The sequence below is a fragment of the Varroa destructor genome, unplaced genomic scaffold, assembly GCF_002443255.2.
Source record: "Varroa destructor unplaced genomic scaffold, Vdes_3.0 BEIS01000007.1, whole genome shotgun sequence".
Taxonomy (NCBI): domain Eukaryota; kingdom Metazoa; phylum Arthropoda; class Arachnida; order Mesostigmata; family Varroidae; genus Varroa; species Varroa destructor.
Window position 1 is genome coordinate 9,035,330 of NW_019211460.1, and position 25,674 is coordinate 9,061,003.

Consider the following 25,674-nt stretch of genomic DNA (forward strand, 5'->3'; position numbering starts at 1 on the left):
TGGCATTCATTGCAACATGAACTTTCGACATGCAACGAGCATCATTAATCCAATGTTAAAATTATCGAATTCTCGGAAATTGTTTTTCACACTGTGATACCTTTTGTTGTATTCATTTCTATCTATAGCTTTAATATCACAATAGTCAGTCGTAACCCGTCTTCATCACGGCCGCATCAGCTTTTAGTGGTACTCCATTTATAATCCACAAAGACTATTGCGATCTATAATTGTAGGACGATTCATTTTACGTTTTAGTGTATGAATATGTCATCAGTCGGGCCGTTTGGGTATACGTAATCAGTAATAAGGAAATGTCAAGAAACTCAGAAGACGGAAACTCATGGCAACGGAAATTCACATTCGACATGTGCCAGTTGGCTACAACATGAATTATATTGTTGTTTCTACATGTCGCAAAAAATAAATCTAATGAAGTCGTCATATGCCAGTTAAAAAAAATGAAACAATATAACTGGTTCTTGAATCTGTTCGTAGAGACTACCAGACCTTTGAAGGAAGAGGCTGTAAGTCGCAAAAGTATCACGAAACAGGTGATGACTGCATTTGTACATGTTGCAATACTACGTACGGTTAACTTTACACCAATATATGCAGCGAAATCATCCAGCTATCTGCATATATATGTATATATAGATCTTGCGTGAAAGATAAACTCATATATATGGATATGCTGGTTATGCAACGATAAGCGCATATTCCAAAGGTCTTTAACTATACAGGTCAACCAATAGAAATAGAAGATGCTAGCTACCATTACAAAACAAAAAAAAAACTGCTAATAATAATTAGTATCAAAAAGGCTAATGTTAAACATAAACTGATTGTGTAGTTCAATAAGTAATGATGCATTGTATAATTTAACGGCTCTGCTTAAATGGAAAAAGTTCTGTGGAAAAGACGGGGTGTTTTTGGATATTTCAAAACTCTAGTCCTTTATCAATCTGCGGTCAGGAAAAATGCTCTGAAGATCAAATGAGCCTTCTGCATAGGCAATGTACAGTAAGCCACAAACACCATTGTTATCCTGAACAATACTTCTGAGTTTTCTTCTGAGAAGAAGATAAAAATCTATGAATTAATAAAAGTAGTGAATAGCGGTTATCACGCAGGCCAAAATGGGAGAGACACTTGTATCATTCATTTTTAACATCCATAGGCAATATTGCGAAAGTATTGACGTGGGTCTCATCGCACAAAATACTTTGCGAAGCTTAAACCGAACTATCACTTCGCGGGGTCATAAATTGAATCAGAATTTAATAGCAAGCCATTAATTTAACCAGCTGGATTGTTAATAAATGACTAATAATAAAGTGACGGGCGGTAAAGAAAACGCACAATACATAAATGCCTCTTCCAGTCAAATAGCACAAAAAACGCAGGAGAAGATTCATAGGAAGTGGTTAGTTTAGTAAATACTACAGCTATTAATAAAAGCTGGTTAAAGTTAAAACACGAAAATCTATGAATTTCTTTTAATCAGAGAGGCTCCATATCCAAGCAAAACTGTTTTATTTTTCCTTAACAGAATAACCTAGCTTAACATAAGGCAGCTGTAATCGGTTGGACTTTACAGAAAAATGGGGAATATGGGAGCTAGAAAAAAGCAGGGACCTTTGTTGATGCTTTTGATTGCATATCCTGCAGTGCTTTCACTCCTCTAGTCACTCGTTTTTGACTGTTTAGTCATTTTCTTTACCGTATCTACACTGGCTAACACTTACGACTAGAAAAACGACAATTTTCTATTTGTCAGTTAATCTTTCGCGGAAAGAAAGAGCTACATATTAATGATACACACATTCTAAGTATTCCCCTCCAGAAGGGTAACATATAACTCTTAGGGAATTTTTCGAATTGATAATCAATTTTCGGAAGGGGAAAATTTACCTCTATTAAAAGAAGCTTAGCGGGACGTGTAAATTATGTTTAATGGAAACTATCTTTTCGAGGAGAACTTTGTTTTCGTCGTACAACACCAACATCGTCTTTCATTCTGTTTGATCCTGACCCGATCCATTCAATGGAGCTCTATAGCAAGGCAAAGCAGATACATTGACTAGCTTTTGTACACGAAGAGGAGTTCTGTTATTTTCTGTATTTTGTTTGTTTTTACCATGTGATTTTTTGACTTTTGACGATTTTAAAGAAAGTTGTTCAACAAAAAAAGCTTTTTTTGCTATTCACGACTTGCATAGTTGGCGCATACTCGGAGAACGCCTGTAGAGGACAATATCTTTGCTCTTGATTCTAATTATTCTCATGATCATCTTGTGGCATATTTTATTGTTTTAAAAAATAGTACTTACATGATAGATTATACTTTTTCTTTTTTGTTTCGCTGTAAGGACATAGGCCGTGCGAAGCACAAAATACTTGGCTTAGATTAAACCAATCAAGCTGCCTCAATACACGCTATGTTTGGCAACGGCGACTCGAGTTTACTAAGCATTCAGGCCACTACAGCACAACTTAAAACAAAATCAGACGTTAATGTAGTGTGAACTTTTATTATTAGGTACTGCGATTCTAAGTTATGTAATACCCTATCTTAGGATGTATCCAAGTGACTGAGTGGTCAGCAGCCGAACGAGTTGGGATATTGAAAATCTGCTTGTGGTCTATAAAACGTCGCTTGATCCTTTTAAAATTTTCGATCAAAGTGATTTATCATTTTCTGCCGTTAGTATGGTAGCCTGTGTATTGAGTAAATGTATTGAAGGAGTAAGATCTGTGTTATTTTTTTTTTTTGTATATGTATGATAAATGACACTTCAAGTCATCAGTTTTGCAGCACTGTCTAGCCGTTATCGATAAACCAGACCCTACCTAGACGAATCACACCTGCACCAAATTACGAATATACGGAAAACTAAAACAGCAATATAGTTGTTTTAGGCCAATGTTCTGCCTGTTGAATAGAATCGATCCATTGGCCTCATTCATTTTTCATCGAAATCATCATTCGGTGCATGTAAGGCTCGCCGTTATAGCGTAGAAGCAAGCGTCTCTACGTCTCAGTTTGGGATTTCTGCTTAAATTATGAGACACCTATTTGCTTTTTTAATCAATTTCTATTATTGTTAGACTCTTTGAAGGGAATATAGCAAGTTTTGAAAACAAAGTGATTAGAATGGTTTTTTATTTTTTATAAATCCTGGGGATACCCGGCTCTATGTATTAAACTTGTCCCAGCGCTTTGGCAGCTTCTGGACAGCTATTATTCGCCTTCGCGTGTGTAATACTCCTATTTGACTCCTATGCTTCTTGACGAAATGATAATGAAATGTACTTGGCCACAAGTCGTCCTAGTCGAAAAGCCCTGTACTTACACGAATGAATCAGCTCAGGGCTAACGTTCCATAGCCCTTTGCAAAAAGCAACTAAAACTTGCCACTGAGGTGTAGGGTTGTCAAATAACTACGCTGCTTGCTTTCGATTGGCGTACTCCTTTTAAGGAACTCAAAATAAGGGGCTGCATTGATTGTTTTATTTTCGGCGATTATCTTATTCCAAAAATGCCCCTAATGTCTATTGTAAGGTATAAACCTACTCGACATCGCCACCGAACCCAATTTATATTCAGGAAGATGTTGTCATCTTCCGTGGCTCCGCTCCGGCTTGTAATAAAGATCGAACCTTTTTTGTCAATGGTGAGCGTATGCTTTAGGCGGGTTTTTGTTGATGCCAGCTCCGCAAATAGAAATTCAATTTATGGGGACCAGTCTTTTTTAGTTTTCGCATTTAAGCTATAATTCTGTAACAGATCATATATAAAATGTCAGTTCTTGCGGAGAGAGCCCTTAGACTCTGAATTCTGTTTTTATAAGAAGTCCTTGTCGTCCGGATCCCTACATCTGATGACCTTCTTGCTGATCTTCGACACTCTGATTTCCGTTCTTGAAACGTCGGCGTCATTCACGTACCGTGCTTTAACTTAAGGTCTCGAATGTCTTCACCTATCTTTTATGAATTCTGGCGGCTCTACAGATTTCGATGAATAAAAACGTTTCCGTGAATAAAGGATGTTTTTCTTTTGAATTAATTTTGTTGGATTAGATTGAACCGGTTTCCATTTACAACTTTTTAGAAAGTTGCAGTATTTGCAAGGTAGATTTCGACGACTGCTAGCGGCATGTAATCCAACAGTTATTTAGTTTTAAAGTCCGCCGGATTCTCTTGTAGCAGACTAATCGTTTGACCAAGGTGAACAATCATAGCATTATTATATACAACAAACCTGGGTGCCAACACACGTGCTCTTTGAAATGGGTCGGCTTCCACTAGAGCTCTAAAATCGTTGCACGTAACCTCTACCGGGATCCTTGGATGAGACTCATTTTCGAGGTCGTTTTGAAGTTTCTTTAACCCCACGGTTCACAGTGCTTATATTGACGGCTTGCAGCGAACTGTTGCTGCTATTGTAGTTCAACTCATATTCGCGACCCGTTCGAATGTCGCGATCTTCCATGGTTCACTACAATTCATTAAAATACAGAACGACGAGACACAGATTTTAAGTAATACAAGTGCAGCTCGAATAGCAAAAAAGGTATTTGAACATGTCCCACTGTTATAATGTAGTGTTGTCTTAAAATATGAGACTAAAGTCTGTCACGTTTCATATTAAACGATCTAATGTCTAATGCTAAATAGCTCGATACTTGTGGAAAGATTTGTACCATGTTCTATACTGCTCTATTTAATATACGTATTATGGAAAAGACTGCTACGAAACGAGCAACATAGATCTAGTGCTCAGACTGCAAGCAGCAGTGATTTCGGGGTAACACTTAGGACATGCCTCAGTTAATTTGAATATTACCCTGTTGTTACAGCGCTTTTTCAAGACCGTTTCGTAACGCCGGTCGCACTCTCCCCGTAATCTTCCAGCTAGGTATTTTCTAGCAGATTACCTTTTTAGGGACTTCTCGATCCGTCCTTCGTGTAATCGATCTGGTAAGTTCGTTCTCTTCAGTCTTTGCAATAGTGGACGGGACCTTACGTTCATTACGAAAGGTGCCTCCCAGGCATACTCACTAAATGCTGCTATTTTTCGAGCGCAAAACGAAGCGCAGTTATCGCAGCGTTTTTTATCGCTGCTGGTTCAGTAGTTGAACGAAAAACAGACAGACAGACAGACAGACAGACAGACAGACAGGCGGAGGAAGTCTTGGGCGATGCTCCCACGTTGCAGGTCACAGAATCCCCCTTTGCCTAGGGTTAACCACCAGTAGCAAAGTGTGTGCGTGTATCTACGTGCATGTCATCGGATAAGGCAGAAAAGGTCAACGATACTTTGGAAATGGAAGGAGCAGCTGGTCAGGCTGAGTCCACACTAAGTTACCCCCTAGAGCGAACCGAGATAAGTAGGGACCTTCGCGTAGAGCTGCATAAAGATAGTTACGCCTCGCATCAATAATGACAGCGAATGAGCCCGAGCAGAACGAGAGGTTACGAAGGCGACGCAAAACGTGTCCGCATTAAAAACACGATGTTTCCTGATCCAATAAGCTCCCACCGCTGGTTCCCACGCATTTGGCGCTGATCCTACTTTTATGGACAGACAGTAAAGCTCAACTTGTCACTGTACAGTTAGTGCGTTGGCTATTGGAATAGAAACGCCATGTAGTGCAGGGACCCTTAAACGAACCTGATGAGGGTCACTTCATAAGTTCGGAACCAAACGCTGCAAATAATGATGTCGTAAATGATCCAATGGCAGTAAAGAACAAGACGCTCCGCGGCACGATTCGAATTCTAGGGAAAGTTCGTCGGAATAATTAAACCGAAAGCAGAGGATACGCCAAAGAATGATGGGAAAAATGATAGTAGATATCAGCGATTGAACAATAGACATATAGCAAACTGTGCAGTTAGCAATGCATTATAACACTAGACTTGATGGGCAACTTAAGGTTGATAATAGCTATATCATCAACGAAATGAAGCCTTTCCAGTTGAATGATCGACAACACCATATCGTATCACATAACAGGGAAAAGTCAAATAACAGGTAAAATAAGTTGAGGGACAACTAAATATACGATATATTGGATGTTGTATTATTTGCTGATATAATAGACTTCTTCTATACGTGGTACTCGGTCCTTAAGATAGTTTACGTTTGATTCGTTATAGGTTATTCCAACGTCTTTTTTTCGCAAACTGCAACGAGTTTAACAAGAAAAATTCTACTATTTTATAGCACAAACTTTCGCATGGAACTGTAAATAAAGTTTGGTAGTGTATGGAAGCTTTTTGCTTTTAGCCTTCAGAAATTTTGATCGCTGCGATAAGCATGGGTTTTAATGATAGGAAGTCTTTTTTGACTGAGTACTTTGCAAAGGACTCAATCTGCAGAACTAGATTTATCATTTTTAATATTACTAGTTAAATGTAATCCACAAAACCGCATCTTATGTTCGAATAAAGAAACGACCGCATGGCCTAGCGTTTCGAACCTTTACGGCATGAGGGCCATATAATACATTTTAGTTAGTTCGCAATTTTTTCTTTAATTTGTTGCACTTGTTTATTTCAGAAAAGTACCTAAATATGACTTTGGACGAGCGACGGCAGCATTATAAATGTGGAAAGAAATTCGCTGTGTTGGAAGACCTAATGGACTGGCCCACTTATGGGCGTCTAAAGGACTGCACTAAAAAGGTAGCGATACTGGAAGGCGCTGTTGCTAAGAATACAAGTCCCTTTCAAAGCAATTTTCTTATTCTTATTTCGAATTATGTGGTTCGATTTACGCCTAGAACTGGGAGTGGTCAGGTTTTCCATATTCAGGTTTACGGTTCAAACATTTAATTAATTTAATGAAATTATTTTGTGGGGTGCCGATTTCAGTGATTTCGTGAACAGTCTTCACGCAGGATGTTGCATTAATGCCTAGGTCGTTTTAGAAACAGCGTCGACTTTAAGCTTAAAGGTTATGAAAAAAAGATCGATTTAGTCTGTTTCTACGAATAACGTCGGAATCCAATTTCATTATGTAACAGGTGGAAACAAAATGGCCAGTAAAGCCAGAACTGAATCGAAAAATCTGCATTTTCGAGGGTGATATTACAACCCTTGAAATCGATGCTATCGTAAATGCGGCCAACAATCGGCTGATGGGCGGTGGGGGAGTAGATGGGGCGATTCATCGAGCCGCCGGACCTCAGCTCATTGAGGAGTGTGCCACTCTGAACGGATGCGATACCGGGGATGCTAAGGTTACAGGTTAGAACAGCGTGAACTTGGACAATTAAAAACGGTGACTCAATCTTTTATTTTTCAAACTATTCTTTTTAACTATTCAAATAGACATCTAAAAGGTAAATTATTACTATCATTATTAATCATTTTGTACAGAATTTTGAGATGATTCTGGGTTTGCGCTAATTTATGATAGGATAAACGGTTTATTTCAGTACAAATACTTGTTGAACAAAACGCATCAAATCATAGCTAATATTTACAAACCCTGTAATGATTAGCAACATATATATATGTCGTTATTTTAAAAGTTTCCGCAGTCTCTCACAAATAATTGAGGCTTAGTCCGTCTGATTTATGAGGAACTATTAAGTAAGAATGGTCGTATCGTGAGATTGTTATAAGGCTCTTGCTTCCCTTATTTGGCTGCAAATAGGCGGTTATAAACTTCCGGCCAAATATATAATCCATACAGTTGGCCCGATCGGTGAAAACGAAGCTAAGCTTCATCGGTGTTATCTTATCTGTCTGGAGACGGCTAAAGCGAATCGAATACGTCACATTGCTTTCCCGTGTGTTTCAACTGGCGTATACGGCTATCCGAATAAAAATGCTGCCCACGTGGCATTATCCACAATTCGAGAGTGGCTTGAAAGAGACGAGAATGCCACACAGGTAAGTGAAGCAATATAATTGCTAATTACAGTTGATTGATAAGTACCGGCGTAGGTTTGCGGTGTGATTCATCGAGATAATGAGATGGTGCTTTGAATCTCCGGAATCTACGTTGCTCAACATTGAGATTACTTTTTAATACATATTAAACGAATGCCTACCGAGATTATTGGTGTGGACCTCTCAGCGGGAAAGTCAGCGTTCAACATAAGGCGAACTTCTTTTCTGTGCTTTTATGTGCTTCATAACACGATGGCATATCGGCCAGTGGCTTCATAGTCATTATCTATTCACAAACAATTTGTGTATCAGCAAATCACGGCACCACCTGCAGTCTCTACTATCTGTTTTGTGGCTTGCAATTTCGAGTCTTCCAAGGGACTCATGCATCGCTGGCACGGTGATCGAAGATACGAAGTTCGCTTATTTGATGACGGCATCAAATCTCATTCCCATGTGTCGATGCTTGTCAGAATTGGGCAAAAAAAAAATTGTTGCTTTAGCCTCGTCATCTTGAAAGTATAAAAAAATAACTAGGTTCATCCTTACCCTGTAATTTGCTGAGGTACAATGTCGAATTAGCTTTGGGCCTTGCAAGTTCATCGGGTTAGGGGTTTAGCAGGATCCGTAGTTATGAATACAAATAATGCAGTTTGATTGTTGCACGTTGTTCGGTTTGCCCTGGAGCTGTCCGCGTACCTGGTAGGCATGCATCTATCACCGATACCATCAACATACTAATTACGTTCTTTATTAATTCCATTGATCGTATCGATTTCCTAATAGCTTACAGGGCTTGTTTAAATGGCATTTTATATGAATTTTGTCCAGAATTATTGGGGTCGCCGACGGTAACAATAGAAAGTTTTGTAACTCCCAGCCAGCGTCTGGGTCTGCGCACTTAAACTATTGGCTGCTTTTGTCAAATTCAAATCTACTTGTTCTGCTTTGCCAGGAACCTGTCACGCTTCGTCAGAAGTAACAAACCCACATTATGTAAACCAAGGCTTCAGGAAGCTATAGTTTTTTTTTTTTTATCTGCCTCGACACTGTAGTCGTTTATTTAAGAGTCACAATTTCCAAAAAGCGTCAACTAAATGATCGTTTACAATACACGATTAAATTAAAATCGCATATGATCACGCAGGTGTTTCGCCGGTCGAGTTGCTGTCGGAATATTCATTCAGATTAGTTATTGCCGTAAAGATCTTTCATTAAAATGCTAAGAGTTTTTCGGCAAATATGTGCAAAACGGGTCTAATTTATATTTCGACAAGTCTTCTTATGCCTCTCTGTCATCAAAAACAACCGTATTCTCCCGACACGACTCTGTCGATGACGTTTGAATAGGTGTATTCCTTGTCTAGCGCCTGATGAACGTCTCTCTTCAAGCAGCTCTTCAATATTTTTCCGTTCCCGTCTCGTTGAAAAAATATCATCCATTTGCCCTGGCGTGACGAACGCGTACGCGGAAGCCCACTTTAGGAACTGAATGGTAAAAACGCAGTTAGTCGAGTGACAAATAGCAGTTCTTTGAAACGCGGGATCCTTATGGAAAAAGTGCTTCCCGATGAGAGCATATTTCCACTGAAAATTCTTTCGCAATTTTATGCCACGATCCACATTTAAATCAATTCATATAACGTCCATGATGGCGGGTACAAACCGGCAGTTGATGTGATTCGTTCCATGTCGGAAAACTGGTGCCCTGGGTCATGTAGGCGGGTTAACTACGGCTTGGAACAGATAGCAGATTGAGCAACGTAATCCCTTAGGCTCCAGTATTCGTAGATGTCGGCAGACCTTAAGCAAAGAATAGATTAGCTGATTCAGAAGAGTAATTTTTGCAAGCTGATACGCTTCGCCACTTGATCTCCTCTGCTTAGCACTAAATGCTACCATAAATTACTTTTATTCGTTATTTATATTATTAATACCTGACCGATTTCGTGTACGTAGTGAGACGTGGGCGTTGCTTATAGCCTGTATCATCTCTATGTTCATGAGTCAGTATCCAAGTTAAAGGGCGTACAGGTACAAGATAGTGTCAACTCTTACATCAAGTTATACGTACACCTCGATTCCGCTAAACTTAACGTACTCTATAATTTTTCCATGAAATAACAGCATTTTTCTCTGTTCCCAACATGGAATATGCATTTCTTAAAGCCGTTTTGGCATCATAATACTTAGTACGTATCTATTTTCTATATGACCTCGTCTACTAAGCACTCGTTAAGCTGTTCGAAGCTGAACAAGTATATAGCTTTTTGATTAGTTAAGTTAAGTAGGTTTCTAGAAGTTGTGACAGTCACAATCACAGATAAGTGGGCAGTTATCTAGGATTCAATTACAGATGTGAATATGAATTTTATTAAGTTCCGACTGAGTCAGCTTTGGGCCACGATCTTTGTCGATCTTTTTCTTGATCTAAATTCGTAATTCAGATCTCGCAGAGCGGTTAGCGTTCGAATTCGGCTGGGGCTGTTAAAGTCCCACAATCAGGAATTTACCGAACGGACGTTAATTTGACGGCGCAAGTCGGCCTACTAGATCGACCGAGTTGGCCACGAGACTGAGCCTACTCTCGCGATTCGCTTTCACCCGCTGCGACATGTTTTCACAAAAATACTAGCTCGTTATGCTCTCTTAACGGTTGCCGTCTACTCGGCGGCATTCTCAGTGTAGGCTATCACAACCGCTGCTACGATATGTCCCCTTTTACCGCTATTGGCCAACGTAAATGGTATTGATCGTGCGGCCATGGCAGGTTGTCATGAAGGTCACTTCACGTGAGCCTTATGACCTTCATGCCGTATGGCCCTTCGGTGACCCAGCCGGTTATTGAAACGTTCTATTAGTAGATATCACTGGATAGGATTTCGTCGCGAGCGAAACGGACGACGCGAGTGAAGCACGGTAGTTCCTGAAGTCTAATATTTAAGGAGCGATAATAGCTAACACACAGTGTTTTATATCAAGACGCCGAAAATATATGCATAGTTGTATTAATAGCGAAATCTTGCTGTTTACGTTTTGTCATTCGATTTGTTGTTAAGGACGACATTTGAAGCCCAAGAACCATACTACATCGATATGCAGTATTATAGTTTAATTCTTAAAGATGAATTAAGTATACACTGAAAACGATACGGTACAAAGTGTAGTCAGCCATTCCGTTGTCTTCACGACACGGAAGTACCTGGCGGCGTGGAGGGTGTTTTCAATACAAATCCCTATTTCACAACTGTCGTACGTGACGGTTCTCGCCGCTTGAGGTCTCTCGGTGTTCGAACGGTTCGCTTACCTAACCATTTGAGAGTAAGCCGTGGACTTGTGTTGTCAAAGCGTCCTACATTAGAGTTTACCAGCGTAATTGGAACGCTCAGTCAGCTGACTTCTAAGGAATACACCCAGTCTCAGAAAAATTAAATTCCAGATTAAAAAAAAAGCAATGAAATTCAGAATCGTCGATGATGGTATGTGGCAGGCTATAACTCGCGGTACCCAGGTAGACTTAGAACTGTTTTGTTTTGTACATATGATATACACCTTAATTATATATTTGGCGAATATATACATCTCGAGCTCTCCTTTCGTCGGCACATTTCATATATCAACGCGAAGATATATAGAGATTGCCAACGTAGACTCTAATCAATCGTGTCCATTGGGGAAAGGGTATCGAGAGGGAGCGGAATAAGAAAGAGGTAACCGCTACCAACAAAAGGCGTCTGCCGTTCCTTTCTTCTCAGTATTTAGATATATTTCTCGAAGTACTGACGGTATCACGAGAGAAAGCGAGTACTTACTGTCTAGCACAGTAGTAGCATCGGTTACCGAAACTTATGGATGACCTCTCAACCACATTAACAGGATATGGCAAAGGATCTCACAGATCCCTAATAGACTTTAGACTTAGGACTTGTGTATGGGTCCGGGCGGATTAATCACATTGCCTAGCTTCAATGGTAGGTTCCTTACCTCACATATCGATTGCGACATATTTGTGTAAGGTTGATCCTATGCGTCGGCAACATGCTTTCCACCAAGGTTAGTGTCTAAACCAAATAGCCTCTAGCAACTAGATCTGTTTGTCAATATCAATGCAATTATCCATGAACTTGCTACAATTTACGGAGAGCAAGACAACTGGGATGAGGCGATTTATATGGGGCAAATGCTTACTAAGAAAAACGTGCATATGAATGTTATAAAGGCTTATTGCCGTTCATGTTAGCTAAATGAATGCAGTAAACTATGGTCGAAAAAGCGAATAAATCTTATACTATTTATAAACAAATATAAAATTATATATAGTTTAATTCTATATTTCTTTTTATATAAACCATTATAAATCTGACATTATTTATAGGCATAATCAAGTGGGCGTCTACGAAGAGAGACCTGTGATCACGCTCTATTTGGAGAAACGTTAAATTTTCATTGTATAACATTGTTATTCTGAACAGTTTAATAGAAATAAATAGTAGAGTCGCGGTTAATTTCTTTTATTTCTAAACATAACGCTAGACAAAGTTGATTCTAACGTAATCTGCGATCATCTACATTTCAATTATATCTTCATGATTTTTTCGCGGGCTCACTGCCGAAAGTGATGTGACGTATATGCTTTCTACTCGAATTTACAGTTAAACATAGCTGACTGTTATGGCCTTTCTAAATTTTATTGAGCTTGTAAGTGCAAGGACTACAGTCGAGGAAGGTGAGCAATGGTAGCGATGTAATCCGTTACAAAAAGCCGCTTTTTGAGTGCTAGTTGACGATGTTGCCGACCAACTTCTGTAACTGTGTGCGGAGGATTCTTCGACCCATCAGCAAGCAGAACTACCACGTAGTATTGTTCATTAAGCCGTTTGCCAAGATTTATCTTTAATGCTACTTTTCGTAGTTGGCTGGACATCACCCCAGTGAGGATTAACTTGACGTTTTGGGATTCGGATAAACTACTATGTATTTATGTGATATTCGCCTTCATTTATATATTTTTGTATACCCCATAGAGTGCCTTTGTGGCTTAAGCCTATTTATACTCGATTTTCACTAATTCCATGTGTTTTACCGATCCAACATATCGGAGCATTTGATGACCGTATCTACATGGCTACTCACGTTATAGATCATCGTTCATAGGACTATTGTGTACAAGAGGACCGTATTTGGGTTGAGGTAGAATCGTCATCTAAGGAATACTGTCAGTGGTATTAAAGTCTACCACCAGCTCTCGGCCAAAATATTAACGTTCGAACACTTATCGAACTGTAGCCTAGAGGTCATTGGGTCTGTCACCAATTAAGTAAGGATGTTAACTGGGCCTGCCCGACATACCTAGTCGACAGAGTTTCAGCAGATTTAAAAGGTTGGGGCTACCGAGTCAGCAGTATTGGCCTGCCATGCATGAAATACCGAATAAATAACAACGCTTTAATCACCTTCTAAGTGCCGAAATGCTTAATTTCGTGTGAGTTTTTATAATGATAACTACTTAAACTCAGCTTAACAAAAAGTATATAGTTGTTGTTATTTGTTGCTTCTGTCCGTTGGCTCTTGTTTTCGGTGGGTCTCGTTACAAACTCAGTTGAAGCGGCCGTTTCTACCAGCAAGAGCAGATTGTCATTAGCTTGAAGAATGACAGTGAGCCTAGGGCTCTGGCCCACGTGGACGTATGGATTGTTATTGCTAAAGTTATTTTCGTCTTTGCTTGCATTCAGCCAGCCTGCGACTATATCGCTATTATCACTATTAGACAAGCCTTTATTGCGTTCGACATAAACTAAGGAGAAAGGATTAGTAAAACAAGATCAGAATTTCGCTTACATTGTGCGGTTTATGCCGCAGCTTGATAACGTTCAAAGACTGATGATGGTGTAAAAGTCCAGAAACGCGTAAACTATGGCGTGACGTTAACAAATAGCCCCGGTACTGACTGGTGCCCAGTCTCCCGCTAACCGCTCTTCTCCTGTCTAGAATACACTTCCAGGATTACGAAGTAGCCGCTGCTGCTATTGGAGAGGAAGCAATGCGGGAATTGCTATTGCTGAGCCTTATTCACGCGGCGAAAGTAACGCTGGATTTAGCGCTCTTTTGGTTTCTGAGGCTGGTCTGCAACAGATGCCTGCATTATGATAGCACAAGAAACATAGAGACTTACAGGTGATGTTCCTTAGGCTTTAGCCGTTACTGCAGCTGGTACCGGCATTGCAGTGGCCGAAAGGTGGCACCAATGATAACTGCTTTGAAAGACAAAGAAGCAAATCTATACAGACTCTTTTTAACTGACTAGTAGAACCTAAACAACATTTACTGGCTCTTGATTTCTATAGCGAACTTCTAATACATTAAGCTCCCTATATTTCATGCAAATCTGTATTGATCGAAGATGTTGATCAAGGCGTCTGCGAGTTTAAAAATTATATGTGTATACTATAGTCTTTGTTTTTAAAGTGACAACTGATAGTAATAGTTCACTCCTGCTGCTTTTGTTTTTGCCGAAGCCTATTATTTCATAAAATACAAATCTACTGTTAATTTCGCCGTTCAGACGCCAAAGCTTTCTATACATAGTACCTTCTTTCTTCGTGAACTGTTTGTGTTTTTGCATACAATCACAGTTTCATATGTTAGCATAATCGTAGTGAGATACTGTCATTTATCAACGCCGTGCTGACAGTCAGACAAAAGAGAGGCATAAATACAGGTGCGTGCTGAATATATACACAGGTATACATGTGTGCAATTCTGTTATTGAGTTAGTAACGGTTCTACTATACGTTATTTCGCTTTAAAATGTGTTACTGTATCGGCTATCGACAGTGGCGGAGGGAGGGCAAACAAATCGAGCCGATAGGAAACGGTTGGAACTGAGGATAGATTTTCACCGATTTGATCGTTTCCATCAGCCCCTACGCTATCTCGCCATATTTCAGCTATGCACCTTATTGAACAATTTATCCATTTCTCCTATCAGTAAGCGTTCAGCGGGTGGCCGCCCGTCAGAAACTTGCCTCGTAGTGGTTGACCTATCTTGTCTAATATCGGGGCGAAATGTAGGGCAAGCTTCAGTCTCGATAACTGAGATACTGCTGTTGACGATGACAGTGGCTCGGACTTGCCAGCGGCGGCGAGGTAAATCATCGAGTTCTTCTGGCACCTATTTGATTTTGCTTTGTTAATACCGCTATTTGACATACGTGACAAAAAGGGGACATTGGCAAGATTTTCTCTTTGATGACGGTAACCTAAATATACTCTTGAAAACTATGAACACCATAAACGATTTACTGAGTCCGACAAGAAATCGTACTTTCAGCCTGTAACTTCCTTGACACTTCTGAAAATTCTATATATCGAGAGCGCTGAGGTGTCCTGCGGTCGCTGTACTTCCTATTGCTTCCATAGCATATATTGTATAGATGTTTTTCGACTATAACATTGACAAAGTCAAGCGTCACCATGCTTGATTTTAAAGCTTGCACGAACCATTTTTCAAGTTAGCAGCCTAACTTAAAATTTCAAACAGGAATCGTTATAAGCCATGGTGTCGGAGGTATCGTATGCCACCGACACAAACAGGTCACAAATGTTTGCCTATGTTTTAAAAAGGCAATTTTGTAAATACTCATTTCATGAATGTACTCACTGCAATCAAAAAATTTAGAACGAATCTGTATGAGCTTCTGGATTCAACCTGCAAGCAAAATCATTCGAATGTGTAAATTGCGCACGTTATGAAGAAACACCTTTTTTCGTTAATGGCTATATATGCAAGCGACAGTCCAGTACATTTCTCAGACTATTATGTGTTGTACATTTTATTTTAAATTACTTCAAACATTCTGTTGTAAACGCATGTTCGGCATGAGCGGAAGGGGACATAAACCAGCTCTCCCTGAACCCCTCAAGCAGAGGCCGCCCAAGCCATCGTGCCCACGCCTCTGCCGTATTGACGCGTAATTTTGTCGATAATAATGGAGATCATTATCACCTTTATAATAATAATAATAACAATAATAGAGTTTCCTTTCTATAATATTTTACGCTCACAATAGTATAGCTCTTCTAGTTCTCATACAGCCTCACTTTTGCTGCCGGCTGGTAGCTTGCATTGGCTAGCGCATACTCTACTGATGACAAGGTACGATTTGTATCAATAGTTGTCAGTCGTTCGTTTTACAACATTCAAGCATACTGTCTTACGTAACCTAGGTGAGATCACTAGTATTTTTGTTGCTAGCCATACCTCACTTAGGTTAAATTAGCCGCCCACACTCCCAGGCATATTGCGTGTATGTAAATCACACGAATTATTGTCTATTTCTAATGCATCTGCCCGTGTCGAGACCAAATGGTCAGCCGCCCGAACTCTTTGATCGGCTGCTTCGCGGTGTCAATGCGGAAGATTGAACCCGGACAGATGGCTAAAACAATAAGGAAGAAGGACCAAATGATAGGCCTACGCAGTGAACTGGTGAACGTAGCGGTCGAACTGACTGTCACGGCCGTCTTGCTTGTGTGCTAAGGAGTTATTTTCCATAAGCCCCCGCTATCGCAGGGAACAGAAAGAGGGAGAGCGTAAAAAAAAAACTATGACATAGCAACTATGCCCCCGTAACTAAGACCTATCTGCATCTAGGTCTCAGCCTCATCGATCGATAGGTCGCATAAGTGGGGGGTAGACAATGTACAGATGCGACGAATGTCGCCACATGCAATATAGCAAACGCGGCTTGGCTGGTGTGACCTACACTCTCATATATACGTTTCAAAACAAAACTTATCGAGGACTGACGAAAGCAGGGGTCCGAAACTTGTTTGAAAGCTAGAAACTACGATCACGCTGCTATTTGCCTTGTGCTGAATCCAGGTTGATCGGAATGGAATTAGCATAGTTAAATAGTGGCAGTATTTTTGGCGGAGGAAAGTGTGCAGGTCTATAATTCAGCCCAGGGCAACTAGTTGTGATGAAGATGAATAGTACGCTTATATGTATACCCTGTACGAGTTGATTATTGCGATATGGAAACAGCAGAATTGTATTAAAAAGGTCGAATGATTCGAGACTCCATGAACCGCTTTTATGAAAGGGTTCAAGGCGCATAGCCTTTAACTGTTCTATACGAAAAAAAAAAGCGCAAAATACACAGTCTTTTTAGCCACACGGATTTTTTCAGATTCTATATTGTGCTGGGTTCGTAATAGAGGGCGCTACTAAGCTTGCTAACAAACTCGTTCTTGTAACGAATGTATGAGCTGTAGAATAACTTCGAAAAAAAAAAATTAAATTAATAATAAATCTGTTATGTGATGTTATAGCACCATTAATCAGCCAAATAATCTCATGCATCAATCTTAATCACAATGCTTTAATGTAGTAAATACGAACCGTTAGCTTTTTTGCCAGCAGCTGTTAAAACAATCGCCATTGGATTTTATATAAGTTATTACCAGAAATGAATAATAGCATTTACGTTTACGCAAGTAAAAAATGTAAAACATGTGTGATTTTTATCTTATTTGAATGTTACATTGACGCTTTAAACGGCTATACTTCGACGATGACTGCAAAATGGCGTAAGTTTATCGTAAGAGGCACGTTCCGATGTTTTATTCACACGTAGATTTTAAAGGCTCGCATAGCCAAAGCTATTCGTTGTGAATTTCATTCACAAATTCAATACTGGCCAGTGAGACCATGACCAGTCAGTACTACAGGTTGTCTATTTTCGTGGTAGCTTCCAGTTCCAGACCAAAGGTCATTGGCGAGTTCAAGGATAAGTTTAAGGCTAAATCTACATGTAATTACGCAGATAACTGCCAAATAGCGTCCTTTGTTTTCCACTTCATCCTTTTGCGTAGTCTGCCTTCACTCATCATTACCTTGTCAGCTTGGAAAACAAACAAATACCTAGGGTCGCATTGATATTGACGTGATGTTAATACGCTGTGTCGAAATATATTGTGAGAGCCCTTTTCCCCCCGCCACTTTTATATTTTATTTGATCAATATTATTTGTATGTAACGTTCAGCTTTGGAACAAGGTTAGTATATACAATATGGGAGGTCTTAGCTCGTTCAGTTAATTCAATAGAGCTTCAAGAACGAACGATAGTTATTTTATGTAGTTTTATGTTTAACAAAGCTCTTCTCATGGTACCCTAGGTAATGCCTCCGATGTAACAGATAGGTATATCAAATAGACATTGTTTACCTTCAATTTGCAAAGGAAAAGCCTGTTTGTGCAGTAATAACATTTTCATTCGAAGATACCATGGAAAGCTTCTATTTTAATATAAATGCCTTGGCCTTCTTCTAGTTATTTTATCGGAATCAACCTGATTTACGCTTCACCATCCAATAACTAGGGCTATTTAAGGCATGGCTCGTCAGAACTTTTTATATAATTGGCAGGACACAAATCCAATCGGTCACTATAGAGTTAGTTACGTATGCCACATGCCATCCAATCCAGATTAAGTTAAAATTTTTTTCATAGCGCATTCATTAAATAAGTTCTTAGTATTTGCTCATAAATAAACAGGTTTTGTCATCTTTCAGGTGGACCGCATCATTTTCTGCCTGTTTCTTCCTGTTGATGTGAAAGCCTATAAGGATCTTTTAAACACGTATTTTCCACTTGCCGAGTAAGGCCGTATCAGTGTTCTAGCGCGTCGTATCAGTCAGCTATCGAACACACTGATGATCGTTGTATTTCGATCTGGCCGGAGAGAATTCGCCAGAATGCACGGTATCCGGGGAGGCTCGATCCAAGCTCTATTTTAATGAAAAAGATTTCGAATATTATTAGTATTTTTCAAAATATTTAAAAAAAGTGCATTCTAGTGGTAATCTGAAGTTAATCGTTATCAGAGAAATACGGAGAAAAGTAATAAAGGCATGTTATGAATGAACAGATACAGTGATTTTGATGTATGTTATGATCCGATGAGGACGCCCAACGAACCAGTGTCCCGTAGCAACACATTTTACAGCCATAATTTCTCTAACGCGTACGCATTACGATTGGAACTCGTCACAAGTAGTAGGAGCCCTACTGTTGCTATGCCTTAACAAATGTCTATCTACACACAATAGTAGTTACTTATCTTGATCCGGGTTACCCAATGGAGGAAAAAAGCTACTGACTAAGCATTTTCTGCCAAAGGTTTATTTTGAGTAACTCTTCTAGTGGTAAATAACAACAACTGCGTACTTTTTGTCTAGTGTAGGTCTGATGCGGCGGGGTGTCCCTAATTAACACATACCCATATATATAATGGAGATCGAAATAAAAGACAAACCATGAACGAACCTTGAATACGCCATTTGTTTTCTCTGGCACAAATATTCTAAACAAAATAGCATAGTTTATTATAACCTAGATCATAACGTCGCTCTTCGTATCGCACACTATGGCGAAACCCAGACCCGGTAACCCCCGAAAGTAAATATGTTCTTGAGGAGAGTGCTATCTCGAGAAGGTGGAAGAAAGCCGGGTGGCGAGTCGTTTCAAGCATAGTCGACTACGCTTTGACGAGTACAAGAGTGGCAGGTCAGAGTATGTGCACGGTAACATCCAAATCGCACAAACGACAGATATGAAAAAAGGAACAATGCTCGTGAGGGATGGCAGTCATTGAAAGCAGTTAGGAGAGGCCCCATGTGGTTGATAATGGCGTTTCGGATGTATTGGCTATTTTCTGACGGATGTTAGAGTTTGTCGAAAAACGACGACAAGGATGCTACTCCTGGACTCTGGAAGCTTATCTGTTACTGCAGATAAAGTAGAAGCTTGAGTCTGTTGAAAGTCAGGAGGACAGATGAAGAACCGTGCTTCTACTTTAATTGGTCGGAGCGGGAGGAAGTCATGGGAACTGCGAGAAGTAATACCGGGGAACCTAGCCCGAAGCTGTTCGTGTGTCTGAAAAAGAACTTAGAGAGAGGGTTACATCTGTTAACTCGGCCAGTATGTTGTGTATCTGCGTATTTAGTTTAGTCTTCCCTATCAAAATTGATGGGCCATGATGGCCGACAGTTGACTGACGAGCGGTTGAGGCAAGGGATACAGCCTTATGTTCAATAGTTAGAAAAACAGCACATTACGTTTTACACTGGATCTGTACATTCGAATGCTTTTACTTTATAGACGCTTGATTTTAATTATCTCCGCAGATAGGGTCACATTATTGGTAACGTAACCAAGCACATTTGCAAAAATGTCTTTTTTGGTACCGGCATCCTTTAATAATCAAATCACAGTACACAATAGTCTATAATATTGGGGCCGATGCTAGTAGCAAAACTGCCTATGAAAACAATAACAATTATTATTATTTTTCAAATCATCGCTCGAACCGTCTAATCTGTGCCTTGATGGCGATAATCTAGGTATTTATCACGTGTGATATTTTAAATAAATACCAGTGTATAAACGGATAAGAGCATCACTGTTCTTTATCATTCATGTAATCATTCTGGAAATCTCAGATGGAATGATGGGAAGGAACTACTCTTGGCTGGTGCGCCACCAGCTTTAGTTACTAAGCACAGCTATATGGAACTTTTAGCCGTTCTTCGAGCATGTAAACTGCTTCAGTTATGTGGGTATGAGGGTGCCTCCACCGTTAGCTAGTGTACCTTTCCAGTGCTTTTGTATGCCCGATAATGCTATCGAAGAACGCCGATGAATCTAAGTGAGGTTACAATATAATTTACACCTAACCTTCTGCTCAGGGCTGAGAACCGCTTCCCGCCTGGATGGCTTCGCTGAGTTTTGTTGCTTATCAGGCCGCCTTATGCTTATCCACGCGATGTTACTGCTGTAAAAATAAGTACACTACAGTTCCTTTCAGCTGCAAACGCGTCCCTCGATAATTCTTCCGCCGCCTCTCGCTGCGACAGGCGCGAAAATTAAACAACCGGTAGACGCCAATCGGTGAGCAACTTTAGCGACGTTGACCGTTTGAATGCGTTTGATCGTTCAGCGCCTGTCGACTCGATTAGTGGCCAATAACTAACCACTCTGTGCCCAGTTACGAGCCGGTTTGCCTGTAGAGGGATGACGTAAGCACGGGGGTATTCGAAGCGAAGGTGGGGACCGCGCTTGACATCCCGTCGATGCTTGTAAGTTTGGGAATCGGCCGATGCTTAGAAAGTTAGGATAAACTAGACAACGCTGTGGTAAAGGACCAGTGTTATTCCTAAGAGACGTATTCTGCCCGTTCAATAACAACACCTATAACGAAACGATAACAACGAGCGAACGGAATAGCTAACGGTAAGAAAAGGCAGAGTGAATGCAAAAGAAGGGACGCATGCATATGAGAAAATAGTGAATCGCTGCCAAGTAGAGATGGTTGGCCCCTGCTAGCTTTACGTAGGTTCAGAGTCTGCTTACAAAACAAACAAAAACCGTGCAGTAGGCCAACAGCTGTAGACTTATATAAATGAATGAGGGCTGGTGGGTGTCGAAATGCGTGACAAGAGTTCGACGGTGGGAGCGGTGACCAGACCCTTCACATAAATATAGAGAGCAGTACTGTCAGCACCCCACCGCACCCGCAGCAATCCCTAGACGAAGATACAAGACCCATTTAGGATAAAAAGGAATGAAACATACTACAATAAGCTTCTCTTCGTTTGCTTTCGGTTATGCCTAGAGATGACGTTCTAGGTAGCTTACATTTGAAATGGCATGATCGAAACGCCGCCAGGTTCGCCCCAAAGTTTTACTTATCGACTTGGTGGCTTGTGCAGCTGGGTCGCTGGCTGGAAAAGCAGAAGTGCTGATTCAACCATCGCCGTATACCATGCTTCAATACACCTTTTGTGAGGAACAATGAAAAATGTATTTTTCATATTAGATTTATTTAACCTCGTTGTGTTTCTTTATAATTGTCAGTATGGTGCCGGAGTTTTCTATATTTCTCTAGCTAGTGTAATTCCTAGTTCTTTCCGCAGACTACGTCGCCCTTTACTCTCTGAGCTGACTTTGAAGAAGCTCTATTAAAAGCTGCTGTATTTAGACAATAAAAAGAACAGGACGCATCGGGATCAGATAGGTGAAATATGAGCAGAAAAGAAATGTAGATAAAGATGGCTTCCTTGCTATACGTCGCCTCTGTGGTGGATGGCGCTCTGTGACGATTGGGCTGATAGTAATTGTCGAGCTCCCAGAGACGCTCCTTTCTTTTCGCTGCTCTCACGGACTTGAACATCTTTGACTTTCGTACATCTAAGGTAAACGCTATTGCCGTGTTCAACCCGTCACTGTTGTTAGATAACAACGATAAATAATAGCGTACCTTTATCGCCCCGTTTGGTTGTTTGCCCCCTTCTCTTCTTTATCTTGGACCATCAACTAGAGCGGCTTCGTTCCCACCGGAACCAAAGACATAAACGTAGATTTGGGTCAGAGCCTTCGTAACCGTAGAGAAGAAGAAAGCGGCTAACCGCCGATTGTCCGAAGTGGCAATTTTTACCCTAGTATCGCTTTAGTGGGCATTTTTTTAAAATCGTTGTTAACTTGATCCGTCGCTCAGGTGGTAAATGCTCCCAATTTAAAAATATATATTAAACTTTATTTTATCACATATGTACTGGGCTTACTTAGAGCAGACATAACGATCCCTCTAAAATTCGTTTATTATATTATGAACAGTCGACTTCCCAGTTAACTGTATTTATGGCGTCACTAATTTGCTCATCTTACGAGCCGTAAATCAACTCCGGCTAACCTCGACCGAATAATGAACATAAGTCCAGTGCGCGTGAAAAGCATCAACTTTTATGTTCATTTACCAGCCATAAATGATGGGAACAGTTTACCATGAATATACGAGGTAAATAGGTCTGGTTGTTAATTGAAGTATATAGTCGACCATACCTTCGAACGATTCGAATGTTCGAAAACCAGTCCTATAGAAGACCAAAGACAACAAGAAATATCGAACAAGAGAGACGAAGCTCGCCGTTCTGCCGGAGGTTACTTATTGCAGATACAAAAAAAATTATACTTATCTCGAGTAGCCATATTTAACTTTGTTCGTTGTGTAATCAGAGCTACTGTGCACTAGGGAAGTATCAATAACTTTCATTCTCTTCGAAGAACTAGCTGTCTTAATCAAAACAACGTATCTAAGTTCCTTCACGAAAAATTGTAACTTTAAACTATACATGCCAGCGACTGACATAGTATCGATGGTGTATGATATTGCATACATATAATTCGATGTAAGTACATACTGTTCGTATATGACGCAGGCAGATTGCTGAAATAGCAACGAACTTCGACCAATAAGGCAAGAATGGTTCATGACAATTAATGTACCATCGCTAAAATGAACAGATCCATGTCCATGGCTCTCACTGAAATTCTAATGGGAAAAAAAAAAAGGTGGAACTATCTATGTACATCTTACGAAAAAGCAATTTCTACTACAACTGAACCCTTATGTGCTTGCCTTTATTAGTAGAATCAGCTCTCTTTTAATGTTTATGCTATGTAAGTTGTCATGTTTTATAGCCTTTACCCTGAAGCAGCAGGGAACAATATCTGATCGATTATAGTTTTTTTTACTTGCGCACCATTAGCTACCAGAATCGTTCGTTACAGCAGACCGTTGGCTACCTAGATAATAATTGAGTGTTATCATTTTTTTCATCATCATCATTTCATTAGTAGAAGGTATGAAGATTCATGGTTTGTCATAAAGACTAGTTGTTTATTGTTTAGCTTTTTCTAATTCGAAGTATCGAAGATTAAGTATCGAAGGTTGGTGAAAACACCCGTTATGCGACGTAGCAACAGTTCGTCACCGGTACAATAACGGTCTAAATCACGAACTGAGACGTAGGGGTGTTCCTATACTTTCGACATTTCTTGCAGCAAACAGGGATCGCGGAAAACTGAGCAAAGGGTATGGGACATATGGGCTCACTTTGAGCGAAAATATAGGATTCTTAAGTGTAAGTATAACGAAAATACTGAATATATATTTAAGTAAAGCAAAAATTAAGCCAGGATAGATGGGAAGACGTGAGAAGAGACACTTCCTGCAATAAAGAAAAAATTCCCGAATGAACACCGTCGCCTCAGAGCAGAGTCAGTCTGTGCTAGCCACCACAAAGGGATCAGATGGCATCGAAGGATAGTTCGTGTGATTTAAGTGGCGGTGTCAACTATATTTGGAGCTATATAGTCTGATGCCTATACACGCAGCTAATATCAGTACCATTTATCATTATGAGATATTGCCTTAGAAGGAAGCGGTCAGTACTGTTCGATATGTCTAATTTTAATCAACAATTTCATTGTCACGGTTCAATCATAGTTTGTATGATAGAAAAGCGTATCAGGCAGATATCTCAGTTATCATATTCCTCTGAACATAGACGGAAATATCGTCGTTCTACCTACATACATTTAGAATTATTGAGCCTTTCCAACGTATAAAATAACTTCGGGCAACTTGATATGTACTGCCTCGTTTTACGTATTCTACCAGCCAGCAAAACGTTTATTTTCTACTCACTATGTCACGACTTGATACGAGAATGGAGATCGGTTATATCTGCGTGAACAACATTGGTGCAATACATTTTATCGCGTAACGTATATTGTCTAAAATATAAAACACGAAGTATTTGCTTACTCTTAAATCTCGCAGGGTTTTTTTTAGCGTGCGTATGATTATGAAGAGACGCAATACGATTGTGACTCTTTGTACACTCTGGTTCGTGGAGAAGATAGTAAGGGGGAAACAGACCGATGAGAATTGCCGTTGGTCAAACTGATAGCGTTGCCCATACCACAGAAAACGTTAGTATAAGAAAGGCATGCCGTTAGACCAACAAGAAATAGAAATTGACAACTCCTGCACAATAAGCTAAGCAAACCCAGAGACGGTCATTCTTCGGCAGCAGGGCAGACTGTCGCTCAGTAAAACAAATGGCTAGCTTCGTTGCTAATAAGTTCTTCTGTAAACTAAGGAAGAGTATATTTAGCCTGTCTAACGGATTTAGGGCTCAACGGTGCAGCGCGCTGTGAGATTACCAGATAAACTTAACGTACATCCTTTCGTCAGGAGATGGGCAGTAAATTCGTACAGGAGTAGCATGTTTTAAAGATAGCTCAAAGCGGGACACGAGGGCAAACGCAAAAACGGCAATTGTAGGCACTGATTCTGCAAGTTGGGAATACACAACTTGAATACATGATGTCGTCCATCTATAGGCGCTACACGCTCACGATATGCTTCAATGATGCTGTCGTCCTATACGTTTACCAATGAAACGAATAAAAACGCGGCAAATTAATAGTAGGTCTAATAAGGTCCTGCGCAGGACTAGGCCGATGGGAAAGAGCCACATAATTGCAACACTTCTAGGATAAAAGGGGCTACTGCTCCTTACTCGTAAACAAGGCAAGCTCGAATAAATATTACAGCCTACGGGCTTCATTCTATCTGAAAACTAAACATGGATAAATCAATAAGAGTATTATATTTGGTGTTCGCCATGAAATTGACGACCAGTATAGATCGTATAAGATTTAAGATCCGTTTGTTAGGGTTGCTTAACGTTCCACTTTTACGCATAATGTACAAAGGCGACAGCAGTAAGTGTTAAGCACACGGCGACGTCCTACCATGTATACATATCCAACAATGTCTAGGTAAATAACAAGAAACGCCTTCTCTATATATAAAAAAGTGGTCAAAATTTTTCGCGCGCTACGAAGTTGAAAA

General features: G+C 40.1%; 2 protein-coding genes and 1 long non-coding RNA gene across 14 annotated transcripts in view; 2 read left to right on the forward strand and 1 right to left on the reverse strand.

The window, feature by feature from the left end:
- The window catches only part of LOC111253746 (uncharacterized), a 28,580-nt gene extending 9,336 nt beyond the window's left edge, over positions 1-19,244 (forward strand). For 9 of the 10 annotated variants that reach the window (XM_022813644.2, XM_022813640.2, XM_086974543.1 and 6 more), the window contains 4 exons: positions 6,569-6,693; positions 7,035-7,257; positions 7,670-7,908; positions 18,485-19,244. In XM_022813644.2, coding sequence (XP_022669379.1) covers positions 6,569-6,693; positions 7,035-7,257; positions 7,670-7,908; positions 18,485-18,574 — 677 coding nt within the window. In that variant the 3' untranslated portion in view covers positions 18,575-19,244. Of the gene's footprint in view, positions 1-6,568; positions 6,694-7,034; positions 7,258-7,669; positions 7,909-18,467 lie in introns of all 10 variants that reach the window. The other variant, XM_086974541.1, reaches the window with a different exon arrangement.
- LOC111253745 (uncharacterized) overlaps positions 1-25,674 on the reverse strand; it is a 159,387-nt gene that overhangs the window by 121,616 nt on the left and 12,097 nt on the right. The window lies entirely within an intron of this gene.
- LOC147754282 (uncharacterized) lies at positions 9,666-12,889 on the forward strand. The gene is made up of 2 exons (XR_015316799.1): positions 9,666-11,961; positions 12,284-12,889. It is a non-coding gene; the product is annotated as an uncharacterized LOC147754282 (long non-coding RNA).